The following is a 23,052-nucleotide window of genomic DNA, read 5'->3' on the forward strand; positions in this document are numbered from 1 at the left end:
ACCTATGAGAGGATGACATACCTATTTTAGTTATATCTGGAACTCTCCATTCCACGTTAGCATCGTTAGGTACCTGCACAATTTTAGGCGGCTTTTTTAGTTTACTGTAGCAGAAACCAAACAAAATATCTTTTGCCACAGGATACACACAGATGGTATTTTTTGCGACAGTTTTGTGTGCCTACGTTTGCTAAAATTACCAAAAAGGTTTATCTATCTGGTATGTCTTACCTATGCCTAGAGCTAGTGAAGCTCGTCCCTGCAGCAGATGGCTTTGGGAACAGATAACAGGTGTCACAGTATATTATGCCTAGCTAGAGCCGGTGTTGGTTTAATTTATTTATCTGTTGGTAGATATCCTTTTTGATGCGGAACTGCTGAATTAAAGTAGGTCAGTAGGTACCTATATGCGAGTAAAAACCAACAATATGTAAGGATAACATACCCTGAGCGTTAATCGCAAGGACGGGATCAAAAAGAAACTTCCAGTCTTTTATGTTCCGGTGATGGGACCTAATTTGCATTTTTCTTTTTGATTATAACCTTCAGCATTTACACTTCAAAGTATATGGTTACATCGGCTTCTTTTGAGCGTTACCTAACTTACCTACTTATATAGATATATAGGTACCTACCTCAAAATACTCAAACGTTACCTACTTAACTTTATTCCGTCTCACGGCCAGTTTCTTCATCAAAAGTTAAAGTTAGAGTAATGTCTAAAGTTAAAGTAACGGTCAAATTCGTTTTTTCAAGGCTAAAGTGACAGCAAAATTCATAGAAAAATTGAATTTAACCGTTGCTTTTACTTTAGACATTACTTTGACTTTTACTTTGGCTTTAACTTTTGATGAAGAAACTGGCTGTCAGCCATTTACGTAGATAGGTAAGTGTGAAGAATATGATGTTTGAAGAGTCCAAAAGTTTAATTCCTAATTAGGGTTTTAGTTATTCGGCGTTGTTTGGTAAGGTGTTTTAGTTTAAGTATAGTTAACGTGTATTTGGTATGGGTACGTACCTACATATGAGTAAGATTTGCTACAAAGGCTCTGTTCTAAGAAATGCTCATTCTTGACAAGACAAGAGGACGGCACAAACCGCTGGGATAACAACACAATACCTTTCGCAGAATTAGCCAACCTCCATAATAACACCTAATTTAGACATTATATCATGTCATGTGGCGTATCTAAGCAGCCACGTAATAACATCAGCTGTCGGGTATCTAAGTATAGTCGTGTTGTGGTAATTAGGAATGTGGATTACGCAACACGACCATTCCAGTGCGTATATCGAGCCAGCCTGCCACCGCAGACATAAATTATCCGGACAATCGCAAGTAGGCTTTTACAGACTGACTGAAATGAACTGGCTTAGTTCCGTTCCCGTCCTAACTAATGGTACGGGTTTAATCCAATTTAGAACTGATTTTCATATGTGATCCGATTCTGGGCTAGGATTAATGGACGGAATCGTTTTGATTTCGGATTTCTGAATAGTAAAGAGCGTTGTAATTAGGTAGATTTTTTCCTGCTTTTTAGGTAGGTACTTTAGTAGGTGCTAATTACTTTTTAAGTCAATCGATAAAAAGGTGTAGGTAATTATTACGTTCAAACAGATTATTTAATTAAAATTTCATAGAAAAGGACGCGAGTATTCAGGGCAGATACCCGGATCACAGTAAGTATTTCTACAAGACCCAGACTCCGCCAACAATTCGCGAACAATTTTGGTGGAACTCACCAATAGACCATTAGACACCGCTTAGGGCTGTTTTTCTATATTTTATTCGTGTTGATTTAGGAACAAAGAAAAATAGATTGTGCCCGTTTAACATTAACTCAGGCACAAAGTTAAGAGGCCTGGGTTTTTTGGTCATGTATTGATCCCATTAATAGCTTTTTTTTATCAGTCAGTCAATCCTTAGGATTGTTTTATCATAATAGTTATTACTTATATTATTTATATTAGGTAAGTGCCATTGGAAGGTAAAGCATATCAGTACCTACCAATTTTTGAAATGGTAAAGTAGGCAGCAGCAGATGGATCCTAAGTTAATCAACGCTTAACATCTTTACGCGGTACCTACCGTATAATTTGACCATAGAACATGACAACAAAACATAATTATTGGATTCGATGACTCGTAGAAATAATTACTTTCCTACTTCGTTGGAACGAAACATCTAGCTACATAACATCTAAGAAACTGAATACTTAGATAAATAAAAAAATAATTGAATAAGTTGCTGTTACCGCCATCTGTCGTAAGTCCATGGTGTGAGACAGTGAGTATAATTTCACTACAAAAAGATGGTAAGTAAGAAAATAAAATAATGAGGCTCTTATTTTTGAATAAAATATCATAGGACGATGTAAAACTAAATGAAATGGCTAACTATAATAAAAGTAATGGATGAAATGCTTTTCCTTTTTGTTTTTGGAATATTTTACGATAGCAATACTACTATCTGTTGTCAGAAAATCACAGTAAATTAAAAACATCAACGCACCGCGTTTAAAAAGAGATATCTATATACAATTCGAGTAACAACAAAAGAGACATTGTTGTTTTCAAGCTATAGATATTGCTAACTGGTTTACTGAAACGCACCAAAAAGCAAATTGTCATGACATGATGTCAAGTCAAACGTGTTGTCAAAATAAAGTCAAGCAAGCTTGCTTCTCTTTACGGTGTTTGTTGTATTGCTAAATACCATAAAACTTTTAAATAAATAGTATTAACAAAGTGCATACAATGTCCGTATTTTAAAACTAACTTAGGCATTATTGTAAACAAAAATGTGTGATAGCGACGATGGAGGCGACGGGGGCGATGGCGGCTCAGGAATGGATTTGACTGGGTTTCTATTCGGCAACATTGATGAACGCGGTCAGTTGGAAGATGATGGACTCCTTGATGGAGACTCCAAGCGCATGCTGTCATCCCTCACTCGCTTTGGGTTCGGGTCTATGTTATCTGAAGTACTCGACGAAGAAGAAGTTAGCAAGGAAGATCAAGAGAAAGGTATGCAATTGTAGTCATTGCCTTATTTATAAAAAAAAAATATACACAATTCTCTTATCAACAGGCTACATTAGCCCATAGATTGCCTCAAGCATTTTAAAGTTTGGAAAACTGAGACATTCTGTCACACTTAACTTTGAATTGATGATGCATGAAATAACCTTTTTTACTCAATTTTAGTTTAGTTGGCATAATGTACTACAACTGAGGCTTTATTAAACTATTTCAGATTACACACAAAAAAGTCCATCAGCTGTAGACTTTTTTGATATTGACGATGCAGTGGATGATGTAAAGGTAATAAATGCATGTTTAAATTACTGACAGAAATACTTGATAATTCAATTTCAGTTATTTAAGAATAGTACACATTGTATTGTGGTAAGCACTTGCACAATATTGTTTTTTGTTCAATTTTAATATTGAAAATTGTATTAAAAAATGTGACTGTGAAGTCTATGGTGAAAACGTAGATTGGCCCAAAATTTTTATGTTTATGTTTTGTCATGTGTCTACGAACTGGGGAGTAATAGTTTTAAGATGTCACCTGCACTGAGCCGGCACTCCTACTAATGATTATTTTCTTTGTAAAAGAAATTGTAATGATTCCCCTTCTATAATATAATATAATTATTATGTTTATGGTGATGAAGTTTGTCTGGTACTCTTTTGGGTTAATTTTATGTTTTGTTTGGTGGATAAGTTATTATGGTTAAATTGTGATGTTGTATTTGTATTAGTCAATGCAATAGAAATTGTTACATAGTGAATAAAACACAAAAAATGTTTATAGGTAGAATTTGGTATTGTCACTGTTTGTTATTAATTGGGTTATGTAGGAAAGTGAATGTTTAATGTCTATTTGTGATAATGTTGTTGAACTGAGAATGAATTGACAGATTTTCTATATGAAGTACAAAAGCCCACAAACAGCTTATAGCTGTAATTCAACTGCTATGCAGACTTGCACCATAGCACACTAAACACAATCAAAACAAAAAAGTTTATACTGTTTTTCTATTTGAAACAATACACAGTGGTACAACTCAGCCCTTAACAACATCTGTCAAATCATTCTTCAACACAGTATAACGCACACTGACATATTTGTGTTAACACATAGGAAATAGAGAGTAGCACTAACCCGGCTGCACAGAAAGACACAACCGACACAGAGGGGACGGATGTAAAGTCCGAGATAGATGATACAGATTGTCCACAGAGTGAGAAGGAAGGGAGAAATGAGTGGAAGGAGGATGATATCTACCGACAAGGTGGACAGGGCACTAATGATGAGGGATATGAAGGCGATATGGAGGGGGACGGTGAACTTATGCCGCCTCCGCAAACAATACCGTAAGTTTTATTGCAATTTTTTGTAACATAAATATGTATTGCTGTGTCCATCTATTTCACCTATCTCCATTTTCCTGGAGCCTTTGTGCCTTGTACAAACAAACAAAATGTTTCCTCTTTATAATATTGGTATTTTGTATATTTAAAAAAGCAGGTTTGTTAAGACATTCTTGATTTGTAGAACATGAACTGAATTTTATCAGGCGTATACAACTGTATCATTACTAACACATAACTAACGTTTTATGTTCCAGATCACATAAATCGTCAGAAAGGCCAAAAAGATTGGAAACCCCACTGGCAGCTATGTTGCCATCTAAATATGCCAATGTTGATGTGAGAGAACTGTTCCCAGACTTCAGACCTGATAAAGTAAGTTTTTTTCTACGTAAATCCAAAGTAGTGCACTGTAATATGACTATTTCAGTAATACTGCAATATCATGCTGACAATAAAGAATCCTATAAAATAGGGTCTTATTTAGTGGAGTCATGAAATTATTTTTTATTCATTTTGATCTATCAGAGCGGCACTTTTTGTAATGATATGTATTCGTAAGACATATTCCATTTAGAGTATTTACGAAAATTGTGTTTCTTTATTTACTAAAAAGTGTACCTATTTCAGGTACTTCTATTCTCTCGTCTATTCGGGCCGGGTAAACTGTCAAGCTTACCACAAATATGGCGCGGTGTAAAGAAGCGTAGACGACGCAAGCGCAGTGGTAGCACAAGTAGCGACACGCCGCCTACAACTGCTGAGAACCAGGAACCACAGTATGCCAGTGATGATGAGGAGAAATTGTTGAAGTAAGGGAGTTTGTTTTAAACTAATGCTTATTTGCTTGAAAAAAAAAACTAATTATATTATTGGCGTAGTTTCTTAAAATACAAGAATTATTATAGTACACATAGTAGGATTTTCTTGCCGGTTCTGCTCCATACGACCCACTCCCCGGAACCGTGCACCTATCTGTACCTGTAGTAGGCCTACACGAAAAAACCTTTGACTTTCAACAATCAAGATTGTTAATTTTGAAAATGATAAAGTTATGTATTGCTCTTTTTTCCTTTTCCTAACAAAAATCGATTTAAAATGTCGATTGTTATTTAGTCATAATGTTAAGATTTAGTTACAAGATGGTAAATCATTTGAATCATTCCAATATTCCAATTTTACTTTTCCCCACAACAGGCCTATGGAAGAAAACCAGCAATCAAGCAATGATAATAACTCAGGCAATTCGGGCGACAAGTCCCAAAGACCGACTCCTGCGCATTGGCGGTTTGGACCTGCACAGATGTGGTATGACATGCTCAACGTGCCTGAGACTGGCGATGGATTTGATTATGGATTTAAGATTAAGGTAAATATTATTTTTTTCTACATATTCAGAATAGCAGAAAAGGGTTTCTGCCTGTGCTACTGCTTGAATCATAATTTTTATTCGAATAAGGTACTGAAATAATAAATTTCATCTCTGCAACATATACATATAGCATATAATCTTTTATACTAGCTATTCCCTGTGGTTCGTTTGGATGTAAATACTTTCCCTTCTCCAGAAGAAAAAGTAGCCTTTGTACTAAATTTTATTTCAATATTTTTTGTAATTATTCTGTGAAAGCGCGACAAACAGACCCAGCTAGTTTCGCATTTAAAATATAAGTAAGGATATGTGTAATCTATTAGTTAAAACATGAATGCTGTTATTACAGGCCCCATCACCAGAAAGGGAAGAGAAACCTAAAGAAGTTGAAGAAGTCAATCCTGAAAAGCAAGAGAAAGAAGAAGATCCAGACAGTGGTTTCCCTGATGACTCGTTCCTCATGGTGTCTCAGTTACAATGGGAGGATGACGTTATATGGGATGGTAGTGAGATCAAACATAAGGTAAGATATGATAACTATATGGTTCTTATAACTAAAAATACCTATTATATTATGTGGTGTTGCATTTTCACTACCCAAATTTTACAAGAAAATGTGAATAATTTAGAATTTTACAGCAATATATTTTATTACTCGATACGGTTTCTGGTGACTCTACGTCTGTGAAACCATACAATCATAGCGTAATAGTCTATTGTCAACATAAAATGTAGAAGGATAGCGTAGTTTCCCGACATTGAAATGATTTTTTTAAATCAATACGGTAGCCAAAGCCTACAAATAAACAAATGAAAATATATTTTCCTATTTATAATATCATTATTAGAGGTATGTTTATAATATGTCAATTTACTCAGGTGTTAGCGCGTCTGAACAGTAAAAGCAACGCAGCGGGTTGGGTGCCGACGTCAGTGAGTCGGACTGCGCAACAGTTTTCACACCCGCGACCGCAACCGCCCGCGCCCTTGCAGCCTAAACCTCCCACGTATGTACATATTGTTTATGGATAACATAACATTTATTAAGAAACAAATCATCTGCTTTTTCCCAACCTTATTGGGAACGGTTCCAAGTCGTAAATGATGCCACTGATAATAATTTTTCCATGAAGTAACTGCCTATCTGACCCCTTTCAACTCAGTAACCCAGGCGATGTTGATGCATATTGTACATTTTAGTTTCACAATATACTATCATAATATAGTTTCCGATAATCTAAGAAAAAATAGTTTTATTTCCAATATAGCTTCTCCTACTACTAAAATGCCATTCTTGTCAGTAGAATCCAATCCAACTTTTAGTTGCACCTTGTTGTACCTTGAAATAAAGTTACTGATGATATATTACATACTTGTACCATTTCACAGTGCTACAGCAACAGCAAACAAAGATCCGACAGGCAATTCAGCCGACGGCGAAGACAATACTTGGTACAGTATCTTCCCCGTAGAAAATGAAGAGTTGGTCTACGGTACTTGGGAAGACGAGGTCATTTGGGACGCTGAGAATATGAGCATGGTGCCTAAACCGAAGATATTGACTCTAGATCCTAATGACGAGAACATTATTCTTGGAATACCTGATGATGTTGATCCTTCGAAGATTACTAGAGGTATGTGGTGTATTGTTTGTTAGATATAGTTTTAATGTAAGCATACTTATATTTGCAACGCAGTGTAGATATGGTAAACTCTTATAAGCGTTTTAGATAGACTTGAATTTGGAATTTATTATGTACTCTAGAGGTTAGTGAGTCTGGGACAGTAAAATAAATATCACTGCAATATTGGATTCATACAGGACATAATATCTTGGGGTTCAAGTATAATCACGTTGAAATCCCTTATAGCATGTTTTTCTTTCACATTTGTCTTACAAGTGTGGATCAAGATATTACTGCTTTCAATTCAGTCTCTTTAGCGCATCTCTTCAATACTAAATATGCCTAAGATAACTCCTGTATCCCACAAGCTACATAACAAGCTTTATTTCAGAGAGAGGCCCAGCCCCCAAGGTGAAGATCCCACATCCTCACGTGAAGAAGTCTAAAATCTTGCTCGGCAAAGCGGGCGTCATCAACGTGTTACAGGAAGACGCGCCGCCGCCGCCGCCCAAGTCTCCTGACCGAGATCCTTTCAATATTTCTAATGATGTGTAAGTATTTTTTATGCCAAGTAAAGAAGCACTAGTTAATTTATTAGTACTTTAAACTGTGTTTTTTTTTTAATTTGAGGGCTCCTAACACATATTTGCCATCCTGTATTATCAATATACTAGCTTCTGTCTGCCAGCGGTTTCACCCGCATCCCGTTGGAACTACTTTCCGTACCGGGATAAAAAGTAGTCTATAAAATATAGAAAATTTCAAATCGGACCAGTAGTTCCTGAGATTAGCGCGTTCAAACAAACAAACAAACAAATTCTTCAGCTTTATAATATTAGTATAGATTGAAACCATTTTTTTATTTTATTTTGAAAGCGTTTATTTATAATTCACTCTCGAGAGACTCAAAGAAAAGTCAATACTTGGTAAACCAACTTCTTAATAAAACTTGAATCTTTATTTTTCTTTCATAGTCTTACACTAATGTCAAAATCATCAACGAAATTTTTAAGAAAGCACTAATAAAAATTCCCATTCCAGATTCTACATGGCCAAATCCCAAAACCCTCGTCTCAAAGTGGGCGGAGGTCAATTAATTCAGCACAGTACACCAGTAGTAGAACTCCGCGCCCCGTTCATACAAACGCACATGGGTCCCGCGCGACTCAGGGCCTTCCATCGTCCCCCCATGAGGAAACTGTCGTATGGACCTCTGGCGGCCCCGGGACCTCATCCCGTGCAGCCGCTGCTTAAACATATTAAGAAGAAGGCTAAGGTATGTTGGGATAGATATTTGCTGCGGATTTCAATAACCTATCTATGTGATGCTTGGGTTACTAGAGGTAGAATTTTGCCATTACATTTTTTAGATTCCTATCTCTAGTAAGAAATTGGGAAAGTAGACGGGTTATTGAAATCCATCCTTAAACTTGTATAGAAACTGCACAGATTTATGGTTACCTCAGAACACTAGGAATAGTGTACCTTTTCTTTTCAGTACATAGTTCAAATATTATTTGCTTTTCGATAAATTACTGCAATTTCCAGAATGATCCAGAAGTCTCATGTTTTAGAGATTTGACGATTTATCTAAATAAACTATTTTATATAATACTAAAGTACCAGCACATTAATGGCACATAATTTATCAAGCTTTGACTATAACACGGTACACAAAACCCGCATTACCTACTTGCTTACTTACTTACTATTCTTTGCAGCAACGCGAAGCAGAGCGATTAGCTTCAGGCGGCGGTGACGTGTTCTTTATGCGAACTCCAGAAGATCTAAGCGGTAGAGACGGCGAGCTCGTATTGGTGGAATTCTGCGAGGAACACCCCCCACTCATCAGCCAAGTCGGCATGTGTTCCAAAATCAAAAACTACTACAAACGTACTGCGGCTAAGGTATGTTCATATTCTTTTTTCTGGTTCGATTTTTAAAATAGGTGTCGAAAGAATATAGTAGGTAGGTACTTTTTAGAAAGGTAGCTAAAGAAGCATTGTTGATGATAGCGAAACTCTTTGGTCGAAACCAGCAAAAAGTTTGGTCTATCATTGTAAACTCGTATCACAGTTACTGTTATAATGAGCGTTGTGAATGTTGCTTTATTATCTGTATTTTGCCCCGTAATTTATTTAATTGTGATAAATGTCCCATAGGGTGTATTCTATATTCAAGTGAAATGGTGGAAGTTCATAATAATTGTATGTACATATCTTTATATGTAAAATATCAATTTTATTTCAGGAATTCACTGACATGTCACATAATCCATACAGTTTGTATGTTGAACTTTCCACTGCTGTAGGTATTGTAATTATAAACGTGTATTTTTATTTTCATTGCCAAAGGGGTCCAAAAGGGGCGGTGCCAATTCAAAGGTAGGCCTCATTCACATAATACACCAATTTTCATTATGTTTTCGCTTCGCATTTATATGTATGATCTATGAACATGAAACCCCTTATGTGTATTTATTTGATTCTGTGTAGTTCTTATGTGATACGAAAAAAAACAGACAGATATGTTGACCCCAATCGTAGGCAAAACAATGCTCTTTTTCGTTTTTGTACTTTTCTTTCTTTATTTGACTGTTTATTTATTTCTATTGTATGTTTTGTGTAAAGAATCAGTCTATATTTTCTTGCTACTGAAATATGAGCTCTATTTTCACAGGATGAGGGTCCAAAACCGCTTAAGTATGGTGAAGTCGCGTACGCTCATACGTCACCTTTCCTGGGCATATTACCGCCGGGAGCTACACAACCTGTCGTTGAAAATAATATGTACCGAGCTCCGATATACGAACACACACTGCAGCCTTCTGACTTCTTGATTATAAGGACGAGGTAAGACGTGTAAAAAACTCGAATCAAGTTCATTTGAGAATAGTTATAGTTGATATTCAATTTTATGACTTAATCAGAGGTTATAAAGTCGAAGATACAACGCAGACTTCTGCATTTGTACTAAGAAATACTACAATATATTCCATTTGCAAATGTTGTGTTACTACCACTATTTTGCTTGATCGTTTACGCATAATAAAACATGCATGGTTTCAGACAATCGTATTATATTCGCGAAGTGGACGCGTTGTTCGTGGCCGGTCAAGAATGTCCGCTGTATGAGGTGCCTGGACCCAACTCTAAAAGGGCCAACAATTTTGTACGAGACTTTCTGCAGGTTAGTAATGTCTATTACCTTTTTACATTCTATTGTAACCTTTTATATGAAAAAAAACGGCCAAGTACGAGCCGAAATCGTGCGATGAGTTCCGTACTAAAATCTCTTTCGTTTATGGGAGCCCCTTTAAAATATTCTGTTCTAGATTTCAGCATTTGTTGTTATTACGGCAACAGTAATACACCTGTGGAATGAAACTTCAGCTGTCGTACTGTAATATTGTGTGAAAAGGATGGCCTATTGATATGATGACATCTGTCATCATATCAATAGGCCATCCTTTTCACTTTTGGGCACTTAACCTTAATAAAATCACTACCTACTACTTTTCTAATTTCTAAATATTTCCTTTTAGGTCTTCATTTATCGATTGTTCTGGAAATCTCGAGACAAGCCTCGACGTATAAAGATGGATGACATAAAGAGAGCTTTTCCTTCACACTCTGAAAGTTCCATTAGGAAGAGGCTCAAGCTATGTGCTGACTTCAAACGTACCGGATTGGATTCTAATTGGTAAGTACACTATTTATATCCCGCTTTTATAATCCCGAACATATTAAAGTAGGTTTGCTTTTAGATTTAGAAATCGATACATAGTCGATCGCTTTACGAAGTAATTTTAAATTTGACGAAGCCATTTGCCGCATAAGTGTTAACATAATATTTTTTTACTGTAAAGTCAATAGAAGGCAACTTCAGGCACGCAAATCTGCTCGACAATACCCGTACGACTAAATGCATAAGGAGTCAAATAACGTTATGTTACGGAAACTGTACCATAAAAATATTTTTCTAGAAGCCACACGTTCGCCTTGCCTAAACATATCCTACTAATCCTACTTCCTACTAATATTATAAATGTTAAAGTTTGTGACAATGTATGGATGTATGTTTGTATAATATGCATTAAATAATGTATGGTGTTATTCTTTCACGCAAAAATCGGACCGATTAGGTTGAAATTGTTTATTAGTTAATAATTTTCTTTCACTAGGTGGGTAATAAAACCCGATTTCCGTCTTCCCTCCGAGGAAGAGATTCGTGCGATGGTATCGCCCGAGCAGTGCTGTGCATACTTCAGTATGGCGGCCGCGGAGCAAAGGCTCAAAGACGCGGGCTACGGAGAGAAGTTCATATTCACGCCGCAAGAGGATGATGACGAGGAAATGCAGTTGAAGATGGATGATGAGGTATGCAGAGGTTCAAGTGTAGTTGGATATGGTTTATGTTTGACACATATTTTTGGATTTTATGTATGTGAATAATAATTTCACAATGTAGTAGATATTTAAAATAGTAGGCATGCTCTGAAAATGTTTGGTGGGGCACAAGAAAATTTCTGTGAATAAAATCCGAGGGATTTTATATTTCGAATAAATAAATTAGACTGTTATTAAATATAAGTACTAAAATAAATAAGAATTAGTCAACATAGCTTGGCTCTGTGTTGCCAGCAAACATATTTTAGATATTGCCATCTTTTTTTTATTAAAAAAGTAGTAACTGTTTGCAAAAAAATTACACTCATCTTTACACTTTGACATCTTTAATTTACTCATGCTAATGTTCACATTTATCACCCAGGTAAAAGTAGCACCCTGGAACACAACCCGCGCATACATCCAAGCCATGCGTGGCAAATGTTTGCTCCAACTAACTGGCCCAGCCGACCCGACCGGCTGCGGCGAAGGGTTCTCATACGTACGAGTGCCGAACAAACCAACACAACAGCCCAATGAGGAACAACAGCCGAAGAGAACGGTGACGGGCACTGATGCCGACTTGAGAAGATTGAGCTTGAATAATGCTAAAGCTTTGCTGAGGAAGTTTGGTGTGCCTGAGGAAGAGGTAAGAATATGAATTTGTAAGATCTGGTTCTGGCCATATACATAGACAATATATTTTTGTGTGTGTCTATGTTAACGACTACTTATTACCTTATTACTGCGCTGTTGAAGTGAAGCGAATGATTTAAGTTGAAATCCGACATAGAATCGGCATGATAAAAAAAATACTGGGAGCATTTAGTTTAATTTATCTGGGTAAAGAAATATAAATTAATGGTAGAAATGTATTTTGCGTGTGAAACCATGGTAAATATCTAGTTATAACTAGCTGATCCCGCGAACTTCGTCTCGTTCAAACCTTCCCTGGACCTCTACAAACATTTTAAAACCAAAATCAGCTCAATCGACCCAGCCGTTCTCGAGTTTTAGTCAGACTAACGAACAACAATTCATTTTTATTTATATATAGATTATATTTTTACAATTTCTAGATCAAGAAACTGTCTCGATGGGAGGTTATTGACGTAGTCAGAACATTGTCGACTGAAAAAGCTAAGGCTGGTGAAGAAGGAATGACGAAATTTTCTAGAGGAAACAGATTCTCGATTGCTGAGCATCAAGAAAGGTGAGTGTATGAATTAATTTGGTACCTTTTAGAATAGATGGATAAAAAAACTGAATATTGATGTCTGCCAGGTAAAATTGCATTTAGTTTGCCAATAATCTTAGACATCAACAACATTTTATTAATCAATAAATAACACTAATGTATATCTACAGATACAAAGAAGAGTGTCAACGCATATTCGAGCTACAGAACCGTGTACTGACGAGCACAGAAGTGCTGAGTACAGACGAGGCCGAAAGTTCCGTCAGTGAAGAATCTGATTTGGAAGAGATGGGCAAGAACTTGGAGAACATGCTTGCAAACAAGAAAACTACAGAACAGGTAATAAGATTGTATATTTACTAGCTTACTAGCTTCCGCCCGCGATTTCACCCGAGTCGTGAGGGAACAACTTCCAAAAATATAAAGTAGCCTATAAGTTTTTCTGATATACAAATATATTACTGCCAGGTTTCATCCTGTTTAAATCCATACAGTTCTTTTGTGTGAAAGAGGGACAAACATCCATATATATTATATACAAACTTTTGCGTTTATATTATTAGTGGGAATGCATAAAAAAATATAATTATTTTTATTTCACAGTTATCATTGGAACGAGAAGAGGCAGAGAGAGCTGAACTAAGAAAAATGATTTTGGGGCAATCTGAAAAGAAGCCACAAATCAATCAGAACGACCAGCAACAATCATCTAGTCAAGGTATTTAATTTGACCTGCATTATGTCTTTTAGGAACAAAACTGCAATTTTCGTAATTAGCCAAGTTATAAATACTTCCCGCACGCAGATAAAAAGTTTCCGTATATGTTTTAAGTTGGAACCCAACCTCTATACTTTACAACTTTCGGCTCATGTCATTCTGTTAAAGCGTCATTGAGGAAGAAATATACAAGGATCAAATTAGAATATGTGATATATTTAAAAGAAAAGTGTTGTTCATACTATATTTACTAAATACTTTGCCAGCTTTCTTAACAATTATATCATACTTACTTTAATTCTCCAGCAGGTCGCGTCCTCCGTATAGTTCGTACATTCCGCAATGCGTCAGGACAACGTTACACAAGAGTCGAACTTGTACGTAAAGCAGCCGTCATCGAGGCGTACATGAAGATACGTTCCACCAAAGACGACACATTCATACGACAGTTCGCTACCATGGACGAATCGCAGAAGGAAGAAATGAAGAGGGAAAAGAGGAGGATTCAAGTATGTATCTTGTACTCAGATTATCGCTGTCAAATTGTTATCGACCTTATCTCTGTTGAAATAGAAAGGAAAATGTTTAACATGCAACTTTGATATCGAGAGAACACAACGCCAGTCTGAGTTTTCTTTGACCGTGATTTTATAAGTGTGAGTTACGTAACTCTAATAAATAAGCGTTGAATTTCATCTTTTGATGTACAAGTCTTTGAGTATTATTATTTATTGCTTGAAGTATGTTAGTACATGTACTTACTGACTATGTATATTTTACTTACCTAAAAGTATTCTCACAGGAACAACTAAGACGTATCAAGAGGAATCAAGAAAGGGAAAGACTGGCAGGAAATGTCACTGTTCCCGGACCGTTCCCTGATAGTAAGAGTAAGTAATAAGAAATGTAATGTACTCACTAACTTTCATTAAAAATAATATGACGATAAAGCCAAAGTCAAAAATGTATATTGAAAGTTGGCTAGTTTTTCACGTGAAAATTACAAAAGGACAGCACCCCAAAATGCCCCCTTTCACCACTTCCTAGTGTTATCGCTGGGAAGAATAAGCGTTGAAGAACAAACTTCCCAGCGACACAACTGTCTATTACAATTTTATTATAACTGTTTAAGAAGAATACAATATTGTTTAATAAATTACATAGGTACGGTATTACAATAATGATTTTATTTCCTAGGTAATATTTTGTCTTCATCAATGGATCTGAGCTCTCCGTCCCAAGGTTTGATCCCATTGGGTCAAATTAAACAAGAACCAGATTTGCACACTCCGTCCTCTTCTAGGCGCCGTGCTAAGCTGAAACCGGATCTGAAACTGAAGGTAAATAGTTTTAATATTATTGTTATTTTGGACTGTAAAATGTAATAATATGATACATTTTGCACAAACAATGCAGAAGCAAAAATCCATTCAGTATTCGTCAATGCGCAACCAGTGCGCTTAATTTAGACGATTATAATGATTTTTTTTCAAGTGATTAAATATTTAGCGCAAGCTTCACAATCTTTGCACAAATCATTTAAAAAAACCTTACCAAATGGTATACATAGCAGTATAACAGCCAACTTCTAACAAAACTATTCGACAAGAACTATACATGAATATATTTTTTATGTTTAACCGTAGTGCGGTGCCTGCGGTCAAGTAGGCCATATGCGTACAAATAAGGCCTGTCCTCTATACACGGGCGCAATGGGAGGCGGGCCGTCTTCACCGCCTGAGACTGACATCGAACCGCCGCCGCTCGAACCCGATGATGATGATTTGGGCTATGTCGATGGAACCAAGCTTACGCTGCCTACGAAGATTATTAAGGTAAGGTTTAGTAAATTGCGAGTGAATGGGAATGGAACATTGAAACCCAATATACAGGACAGGAAGATAATGAAACCCAATCGTGCTCCTTCCTTCGCCGTTTTTTTTAAGTATTCTGTTTGTGAACACTTTCAAACACTACCGCAGCCTTTAATTATTTCAATGAGGGTTTTCTAAAATGGCGTCCACGAGGTGGCAGCACCGAGTCGTCAGGTCCAGGTAACTGTCAAAGTGCTTATCTTTACTATGAATAGTGAACGATTTTAGTGTTTTTTTTTTATTTTATAATTAAAGCACTGCATTATTGTTTTACTATTGCGGTTGAGTAAATAAAAAAAACTAAATCATATTGTGTTAAAAAATTTTTCAACAAGCTTTTCCTTAGTACCAGTGACTTTTGCACCCTCTCTCTTAGCTCAATTTTTAGTTCGGAAACCTTATTCTGACCGTAGTCCATAATAAAATCAATAACACTTCCAATATAACAGAATTTCAATAAACAATAAGTTCGGCACCTACAATTCCATACTATTTGACAGCTGTTTGGACCAGACGCATACGTGGCGCCACCCGGTGGCAGAAAAAAGGGAAAAAACCCTCATTGAGATTAGGTTCTCAAGGACTACTACTATGTACATAAAGCTCCTTTTCGCATTACAGTGATAAAAGTTTAAGTTCATAATCAAAAGCATTTATTTATATTAGACACTATTTTTCTCCTCAAATATTAAAAAAAAGACAGCTTCTCCTTATATTCCACCCTTAATCTCAACACAGTACAGAAAACAATACAAATTCCTTTTATAATTTTCTAGCAATCAGCAGAGGAACTGAAACGCCGTGGCTCAGGCCGCCGCGCGGGTGGCGCCAGCGGGTCCGGCGAGCCCCGCAGCATGGGCCGCCGCGTCCGACGCGGCACTGCCGGCGACTCCTGCGACTATCTGGTCCGAAGACCCGCAGAAAGACGCCGAACAGACCCACTTGTTACACTGTCATCGTTGTTGGAAGATGTGTTGAACCATATGCGACACCTGCCCGATGTTCAGCCGTTTTTGTTCCCTGTTAATCCCAAGGTAAGTGGTTGTGTCTGTGTCATCAAGACAAGATTATTAAAGCCGAAAGTTCAATGCTGAATGTAGGCCTCGAAATGGGTTCGAGTCCAGAGAGGACATAACATAAAGATATATCGATAAAGACAGTCCCCTCTCTGTTTTGCCCTAAATTCGATATTACTAAAACGACTTTTAAATACCTTTTAATTGCGTGAGTTAATTATGCCATACTCAGATAAATAAACCCATACTAAGAATATTCTGTTCAGATTTCAATAATTAATCTTCTTCGTCGAAATTCAACAACTCTTCTAAAACTATCCAATTATCCATTGAATTTTCAACCTTATTCTCCAACACATTACGTTCTTTTCAGTTGGTAGCCGATTACTACCGCATCGTCTCCCGTCCGATGGACTTGCAAACAATTCGGGACAACCTCAGACAGAAGCACTATCAAAGCCGAGAGGAATTCTTGGCAGACGTGAACCAAATAGTCGAAAATTCGACTCTTTACAACGGTACTAACGGTATTCTAGAGTGCATCGTTTTTTTTACTATTTTTATTTCATCTACCGCTGTGCAAAGGTTTTGGAAAGACATTTTTCTGTTCTGTACCTAATAGTTGCATGCATTTTGTTAATACATTTAGATTGAAATACATATGTATTTAGAAAGTACATAGTTAGATCAGAATAGTGTAATGTTGCATGTATTTGAGTTAGCCTCGAGAATGAAGCAATAAAAAAAAATCTCCATATCTCGAATGTTGCTTATTGAAATAGCTTATAGCTAGAGCCGGGATGTCTTTTATTGCCTTTCCTAAACCATATTGTAATGTTTCTAAGGACCTACGAGCAGTTTGACGGTAGCTGCGCAAAGGATGTTGCAACGATGCGTTGAAAAGTTGGCTGAGAAAGAAGAACAATTGATGAAATTGGAGAAACAAATCAATCCATTGCTTGATGATAATGATCAGGTAAGAATTTAAAGCCTATTTTTTTTTTGTACTTATCTGTAACTAATTTGCCAACTTTGAAATAATTCTTCGTTTTTTGAGCAATTTCCACCCTATAGTTAGATAAAAGCTCGGATTCGTAAAAGGCCTTTTTTGGTACCTACCGTGATTTTTTACTTAAAAATAATATTAGTAGTTACTCCATTATGGTATAAAAAAGTGTAACTTACAAACTTATATTCACAGGTGGCGCTATCATTCATCTTAGAAAATCTATTGACAACGAAATTGAAGATAATGCCTGAAGCGTGGCCGTTCCTGAAGCCAGTCAATAAGAAACAAGTGAAGGACTACTACAATGTTATCAAGAAACCCATTGATATGGAGACTATGGGCAAGAAAATACAAGGTATGGATTACAAACTGTATTTTAAAATTAATTTCTATGGACATACGCCTTTCTACCTACTTCAATCTCTAAAAACTCTTAATCAACATTGTCCGGAATAAATTGTACTTTTTGTTTTTATTTTTTGTAATAAAAGCTATCCTATGTCCTTCTCCTGGGTCTAAACTACCTCCCTGCCAGTTTTCAGCTAAATCGGTTCAGCCGTTCTTGTGAGTTATAAGTGGAGTAAGTAAAAAAATGTAATATAATTTTTTGGTTACTTGTATAAAGGTACGTTTTAGCTTATCTCTATGTCCAGAAATCTTATCCTTGACCCCTTCACAGCTCACAAGTACCACAGTCGCAACGACTTTCTTCGCGACATTCAGCTTTTGGTGGACAACTGTCGCGCGTACAACGGTCCCAACTCACAGTTCACTAGGCAGGCTGAAATCATACTTAAAGTCACTCAAGAGTCGTTGGAACAGGTGAGAAATATAAGATCATACAAATTGATTGAAGTACTTATTAGATCAGATATGGTCAAGATATGTTTGAGGAAAAATGGAATAACGCTTGGTTATACCATCAGAGTTTTTAACTTCTTTTAGTATCGTCAGAGATTCTCTATATATTTTTATGAACCTACGAAGGTAGAATTTCAGTTTCCCACAATGTGTATTTGTGACCTCCTTTACAACGTGTGGTCAGAAACAAAAAAGGCTACAATTCTCGAAAAACTCGATGTCGTTCTGAAACTAAATTAAAACTAACGAAACAAGTACAATACGCGCATGAGTCCATTGATGTGCCAATTTGACCAACGGGGTAAATTTCACGGCTGGTTAATTTAGGTTTATAAACAAATCTTTCTCCCAGTTCGGCGAACACGTGAGTCAACTCGAAGCGAACATTTCCCGCGTCCAACAGAAGATGTTGGAAGAGGCTGATCATTCTGACTTGGACGTGGAAGAGCCGCCGCCGCCGCCGCCCGATGAGAAGCGCGGCAGAGGCCGGCCGAGGAAGCACAAGCCTTCCACTTCCACTGCTGCTGCTGATGGTGAGAGATGTGTTTAGAACTGGTTGTTGCTTGTGGTTTTCTTCTTCATCCCGCACCTGGATATAAATTAGCCTGCTGGGGTACTGCCCACCTCCATCCGCCAATAATTTCTGCCTCTTTACTCTGAAAGCGCAACAAACTTACTTTCGAAATTATAATATTAGTAAAGAATAGGCACTTGGCTATTTTATTACACTGCATTTCATTCTGATGTATTTACGAACGTTCAGTCTCCTATTCATATTTTAATGCTATGAGAATTAATTGAAACGAATGTGCTGAAATGAATGAATGAATGAAATAAAAGGCTCAATCAACCTTTACAGATTTGAAAGTTACAATATCTCGGTTTTTCTGATGAATTTATCTCATTGATTTTATTTTTGTAGGTGCAACACCCAGGAAGCGTGGTAGACCAAGAAAAGATCAGAACTCCTTGGAAGAAGGTAAGAACACACTGTTAACAAAAACTGATACAAAAAAGTTTAAAACATTTTTTAATTAAAAACTTGTGATCTACAGAATATTGACATACCTAATATATTTGTTTTTATATTACTTAGATCTCCAGTACTCGGACAGTGGAAGCTCAGAGCTCGAAGAGGTTGAGCAGAAGGTGGCTGCAGAAGCTATGGTTCAATTGGCTGTACGACCACCGTATCAAGGTGAACAGCAAATAAATACATGTGGTTTAAAGCATATATTTTTCCCATATTTGATTCAAAATGTAAATAAAACTGGAAGACTTGGCATGATTGACAAAAGAGCTAAGGCAACAGAGCTGTGTATTTTATGCATAGACATAATATTAGTAAACAGGACTGCGCATATAAACCCAAAAAACGAGCCGAGTGAAACAGTTAGTACAGAGGCTGTCTGTCCCTTTCTAATAGGGTGACTATGAGATTAAGCTATGTGAGACAAATCCGAATTTGCTAAGATTATTAAACGCAGATTGGTATTGAATTTTTAACTTACGCAGTTTGTGACCTTAAGATACTTATAAAGGCTTTTAAATAATTAGCGGGAATTAGCAGTATAAAAGCAGGAAGATTCGAAGTGAAGACTGTTTTTTTTGTATTTCTACTTCATATACAACGTTATTTTTTGTTTATGCGAAACCTGATACACCTATCTAGTATTTTTATGTAAAGAATCTATGTACGAAATTTCAAAACCGTATCATGAAAAATCACAAAGTTATAAGCTTGTTAAGTTACGGGACTGTCCGTAAAAATACATAATCACCACAAAACGCACACATGCTGCGCAACGCGATAGCACTGTGCGCTCGCGCCCACTATGAACTCGCCGTGACCTTTGTTGTGCGAGAATAAATACCTATTTGTGGTGTCCAACATTCAAAGTTTTTTAGATAATTTTGGGAAAAAATATAACATGGTGTAAAAACTATTGGAATCGATTCAGTTACTGATTCTGAACAAACTATATTCAGGTTTCGCACAAACAAAAAATAACGTTGTATAGACTGCTGAGCCATTTATGTCGCCTTTCTTCATTTTTTGGGAAGCTATAACAATAGTACAACAGTTTTAAAATCCATCACCCATATTTTCACTCATTACAAGAATTCATGGGCACCCTAGTTGTTTGGTTTACGAAAATGTTATTATTAGCTAACCTGTGGAACGATATATTGCAACCACCATAGGATACACTTTTACAAGTATAAACGCAACACTTTTTCACCATTTAAGTAGTTTAAATTGATTTAATACAAAAAATATAAACAAAATTTTAAATGCTGATTACGCGCCAAGAATGTTCAGGGTTACCGCTAGAAAATAAAAAAAAGCAAAATAAAAATTTATGTTGTTTATGTTTTAATAATAAATACGAATAAATTAATGCGATTGTTATTAATTTGTTGACTTACAATTGTTAAAATAAGATACAAATTTTATGTGATTCAATTGTTTTTTGGGAAGACAAAACTTTTGATCACAACATTTTTTTATGCTGGCAAGGTGTTAGAAAGAGACAAACAGCCTCCGTTCGAACTATCCCTCTCGGCTCGGATTTGCCTCTGTGTATTATGCAACCAATTTAGTACCTTAGTGCGTTAGAATAGAGTTCATTTTCGTAGATATATATTTTGAGCGTGCGCAATCTTGTTTAGTAATATTATATCTATGATTTTATGTCAATTCCCTTTTAGCACGAAGTCCTGTCACGAAACTAACAATGACAATATTATGTAGTAGTTTTGTAGTTTATTATTTTATGTCCATATAATATGCCCATTTATTTTAGAAGCGACCTAAAATACTCTATTTTTTACAGACGAAGACCCGCCACTAGGCGAGCCAAGTTTCGACACATCGGAGTTCCTAATAAAGCGAGAAGTGCCGGATGAACCGCCGCAGCCTTCGGACGACTTCGTGGATCTAGACCAACATAGCACTGATTACTCGTTCCCACCTGTTGTTAAGGTAATTTGAAAATGCTGATTTTAAATGTGTTACAATTGTTATAGAATAGATCAGGGATGGCGAACCAATGGCACGCGTGCCTGTGGTGGCACGCAGCTAAATAATTTGGGCACGCCATTATTTTGCAAGTTTTCAATTGTAATTATGACCATATCGACGTACTATGAAATGTTTCTCGTGGATTAAATCGGATCTCATAGGAACTACTTCCCATATTCAGAATAGAGCCTATTTTATTTGGAGATTTGAGCGTTACTGTTAAAATATTTTATGAAAATAAGCCCATCTAAACAAATTACTTCTTGATAATCGTGCATATTTATAGTTATATTTCGCACATTTAATGATTGATGTCGTCGGTCATATTCTCGGTATAAGTCGGTATTATCATTTAAATAATCACGTGAATTCCTAGGAGGAGCCGATTGAGCCTGACATGGGCTTGGAGCCACAAATGTTGGGTGGTACAGGTTTGGAACCGGTGCCGCAGTTCAAAGAAGAACCCCCAGAAAACTGGCAGGTAAGCACCAAAGAGTACATCCATTATTCAATCAATATTTTTATGAAAATAATTAGCGTTTGTTATTTTTTTATCCAAAAGAAATAAGTTAATTCGAAGCACACAATTTGTCGCTTTCATTACTTAAACAAAATCTGCGTATATCTGTCACCTATCTATGTGGTGTTTTGCGATGATAAAATCAATATGGAGCTAATTTCAAAATTCAATCTCTGATCACAAATCAACAGATAAATCCACCGCATATCGGTTGTAAGCAGATAAGTGAGCAGTTTTCTGTAGTCAGACAAGAATTCAACCTTCTTTTTATTGCAGCCGGACCCAGCAATACAAGACGACCTTCAAGTCACTGACAGTGAAGAGGAACCTGAAGATGGACTGTGGTTCTAAGAACATTATAATATTAGACAAAAATTATAATAGTATTCATAGTTTTGTTATGGACTGTAACCATTGGTCGATATAGTTATCGGCACGAATCTTGAGCTCTGACCTTCACCTGCGCAGAAGAAATTTATTGGGTCACTTTTGTGGTATGAAGTGAGGCGTGGGGACGGGCTAAAGCGGTGATTGGCCCGCAGTACATCGGGTCATAGCCGTCACTCGGGATTGGTTCTTTGCTTATAAATCACTTCTGCGCAAAAGTAGGTCAGAGCTCAAGATTCGTGCCGATAACTATACGACAGATTGACTTTAAAATATCTATTTAGTTTCCAATGTCATGTAGTAAATATTTTTATGAAAACAATAATGGATATGATGAGAATATAAAGGCATTTCTGCCGTCACTAAAACCTAGAACACATTGATTGTAATATAACTTTTTGATTGACTATATACCATGGACTTTATACCCTATGAATTTGAGTCAATCTCATGAATTCATTCTTTGGTTGAAATGTTATAGATAGGCTTATTAAAATTACATACATCCTATGAAATAAGAAGATGATTTAAATTAAGTTTATTATTGTTGTTTCTATAAATATTTTGTAAGATTAAATAAATAAATTTTAGTTAGTAATTAGGTATTTTATTTACAGCCAAAACTTTACTCAAATGAATGAAAATATTAATATTAATTTTATTATGCGCTATATTTGT

At 36.3% G+C, this 23,052-nt stretch overlaps 1 protein-coding gene across 6 annotated transcripts; it reads left to right on the plus strand.

The window, feature by feature from the left end:
• Positions 1-2,622: 2,622 nt before the first annotated feature.
• On the plus strand, positions 2,623-22,904 carry LOC110375900 (transcription initiation factor TFIID subunit 1). Of its 6 annotated transcripts, none has more exons than XM_064038372.1 (36): positions 2,623-3,028; positions 3,258-3,325; positions 4,152-4,384; positions 4,639-4,756; positions 5,012-5,193; positions 5,579-5,750; positions 6,103-6,276; positions 6,633-6,760; positions 7,143-7,387; positions 7,770-7,929; positions 8,420-8,654; positions 9,100-9,285; positions 9,733-9,762; positions 10,058-10,230; positions 10,447-10,567; positions 10,923-11,080; positions 11,562-11,757; positions 12,152-12,415; positions 12,846-12,979; positions 13,135-13,303; positions 13,568-13,682; positions 13,989-14,191; positions 14,485-14,572; positions 14,880-15,022; positions 15,329-15,517; positions 16,333-16,590; positions 16,946-17,099; positions 17,418-17,548; positions 17,774-17,936; positions 18,261-18,403; positions 18,795-18,975; positions 19,365-19,421; positions 19,539-19,640; positions 21,280-21,428; positions 21,844-21,948; positions 22,264-22,904. In XM_064038372.1, exons 1-36 carry the CDS (start codon positions 2,803-2,805, stop codon positions 22,336-22,338), a joined length of 5,628 nt encoding a protein of 1,875 aa, XP_063894442.1. In that variant the 5' UTR covers positions 2,623-2,802; the 3' UTR covers positions 22,339-22,904. The 6 variants fall into 6 exon arrangements, with proteins under 6 accessions (XP_063894442.1, XP_063894454.1, XP_063894449.1 ...); XM_064038384.1 differs by having other exon boundaries at positions 16,946-17,090; XM_064038379.1 differs by having other exon boundaries at positions 13,992-14,191.
• Positions 22,905-23,052: the final 148 nt, after the last annotated feature.

This window comes from Helicoverpa armigera, chromosome 2 (genome assembly GCF_030705265.1).
Source record: "Helicoverpa armigera isolate CAAS_96S chromosome 2, ASM3070526v1, whole genome shotgun sequence".
NCBI lineage: Eukaryota > Metazoa > Arthropoda > Insecta > Lepidoptera > Noctuidae > Helicoverpa > Helicoverpa armigera.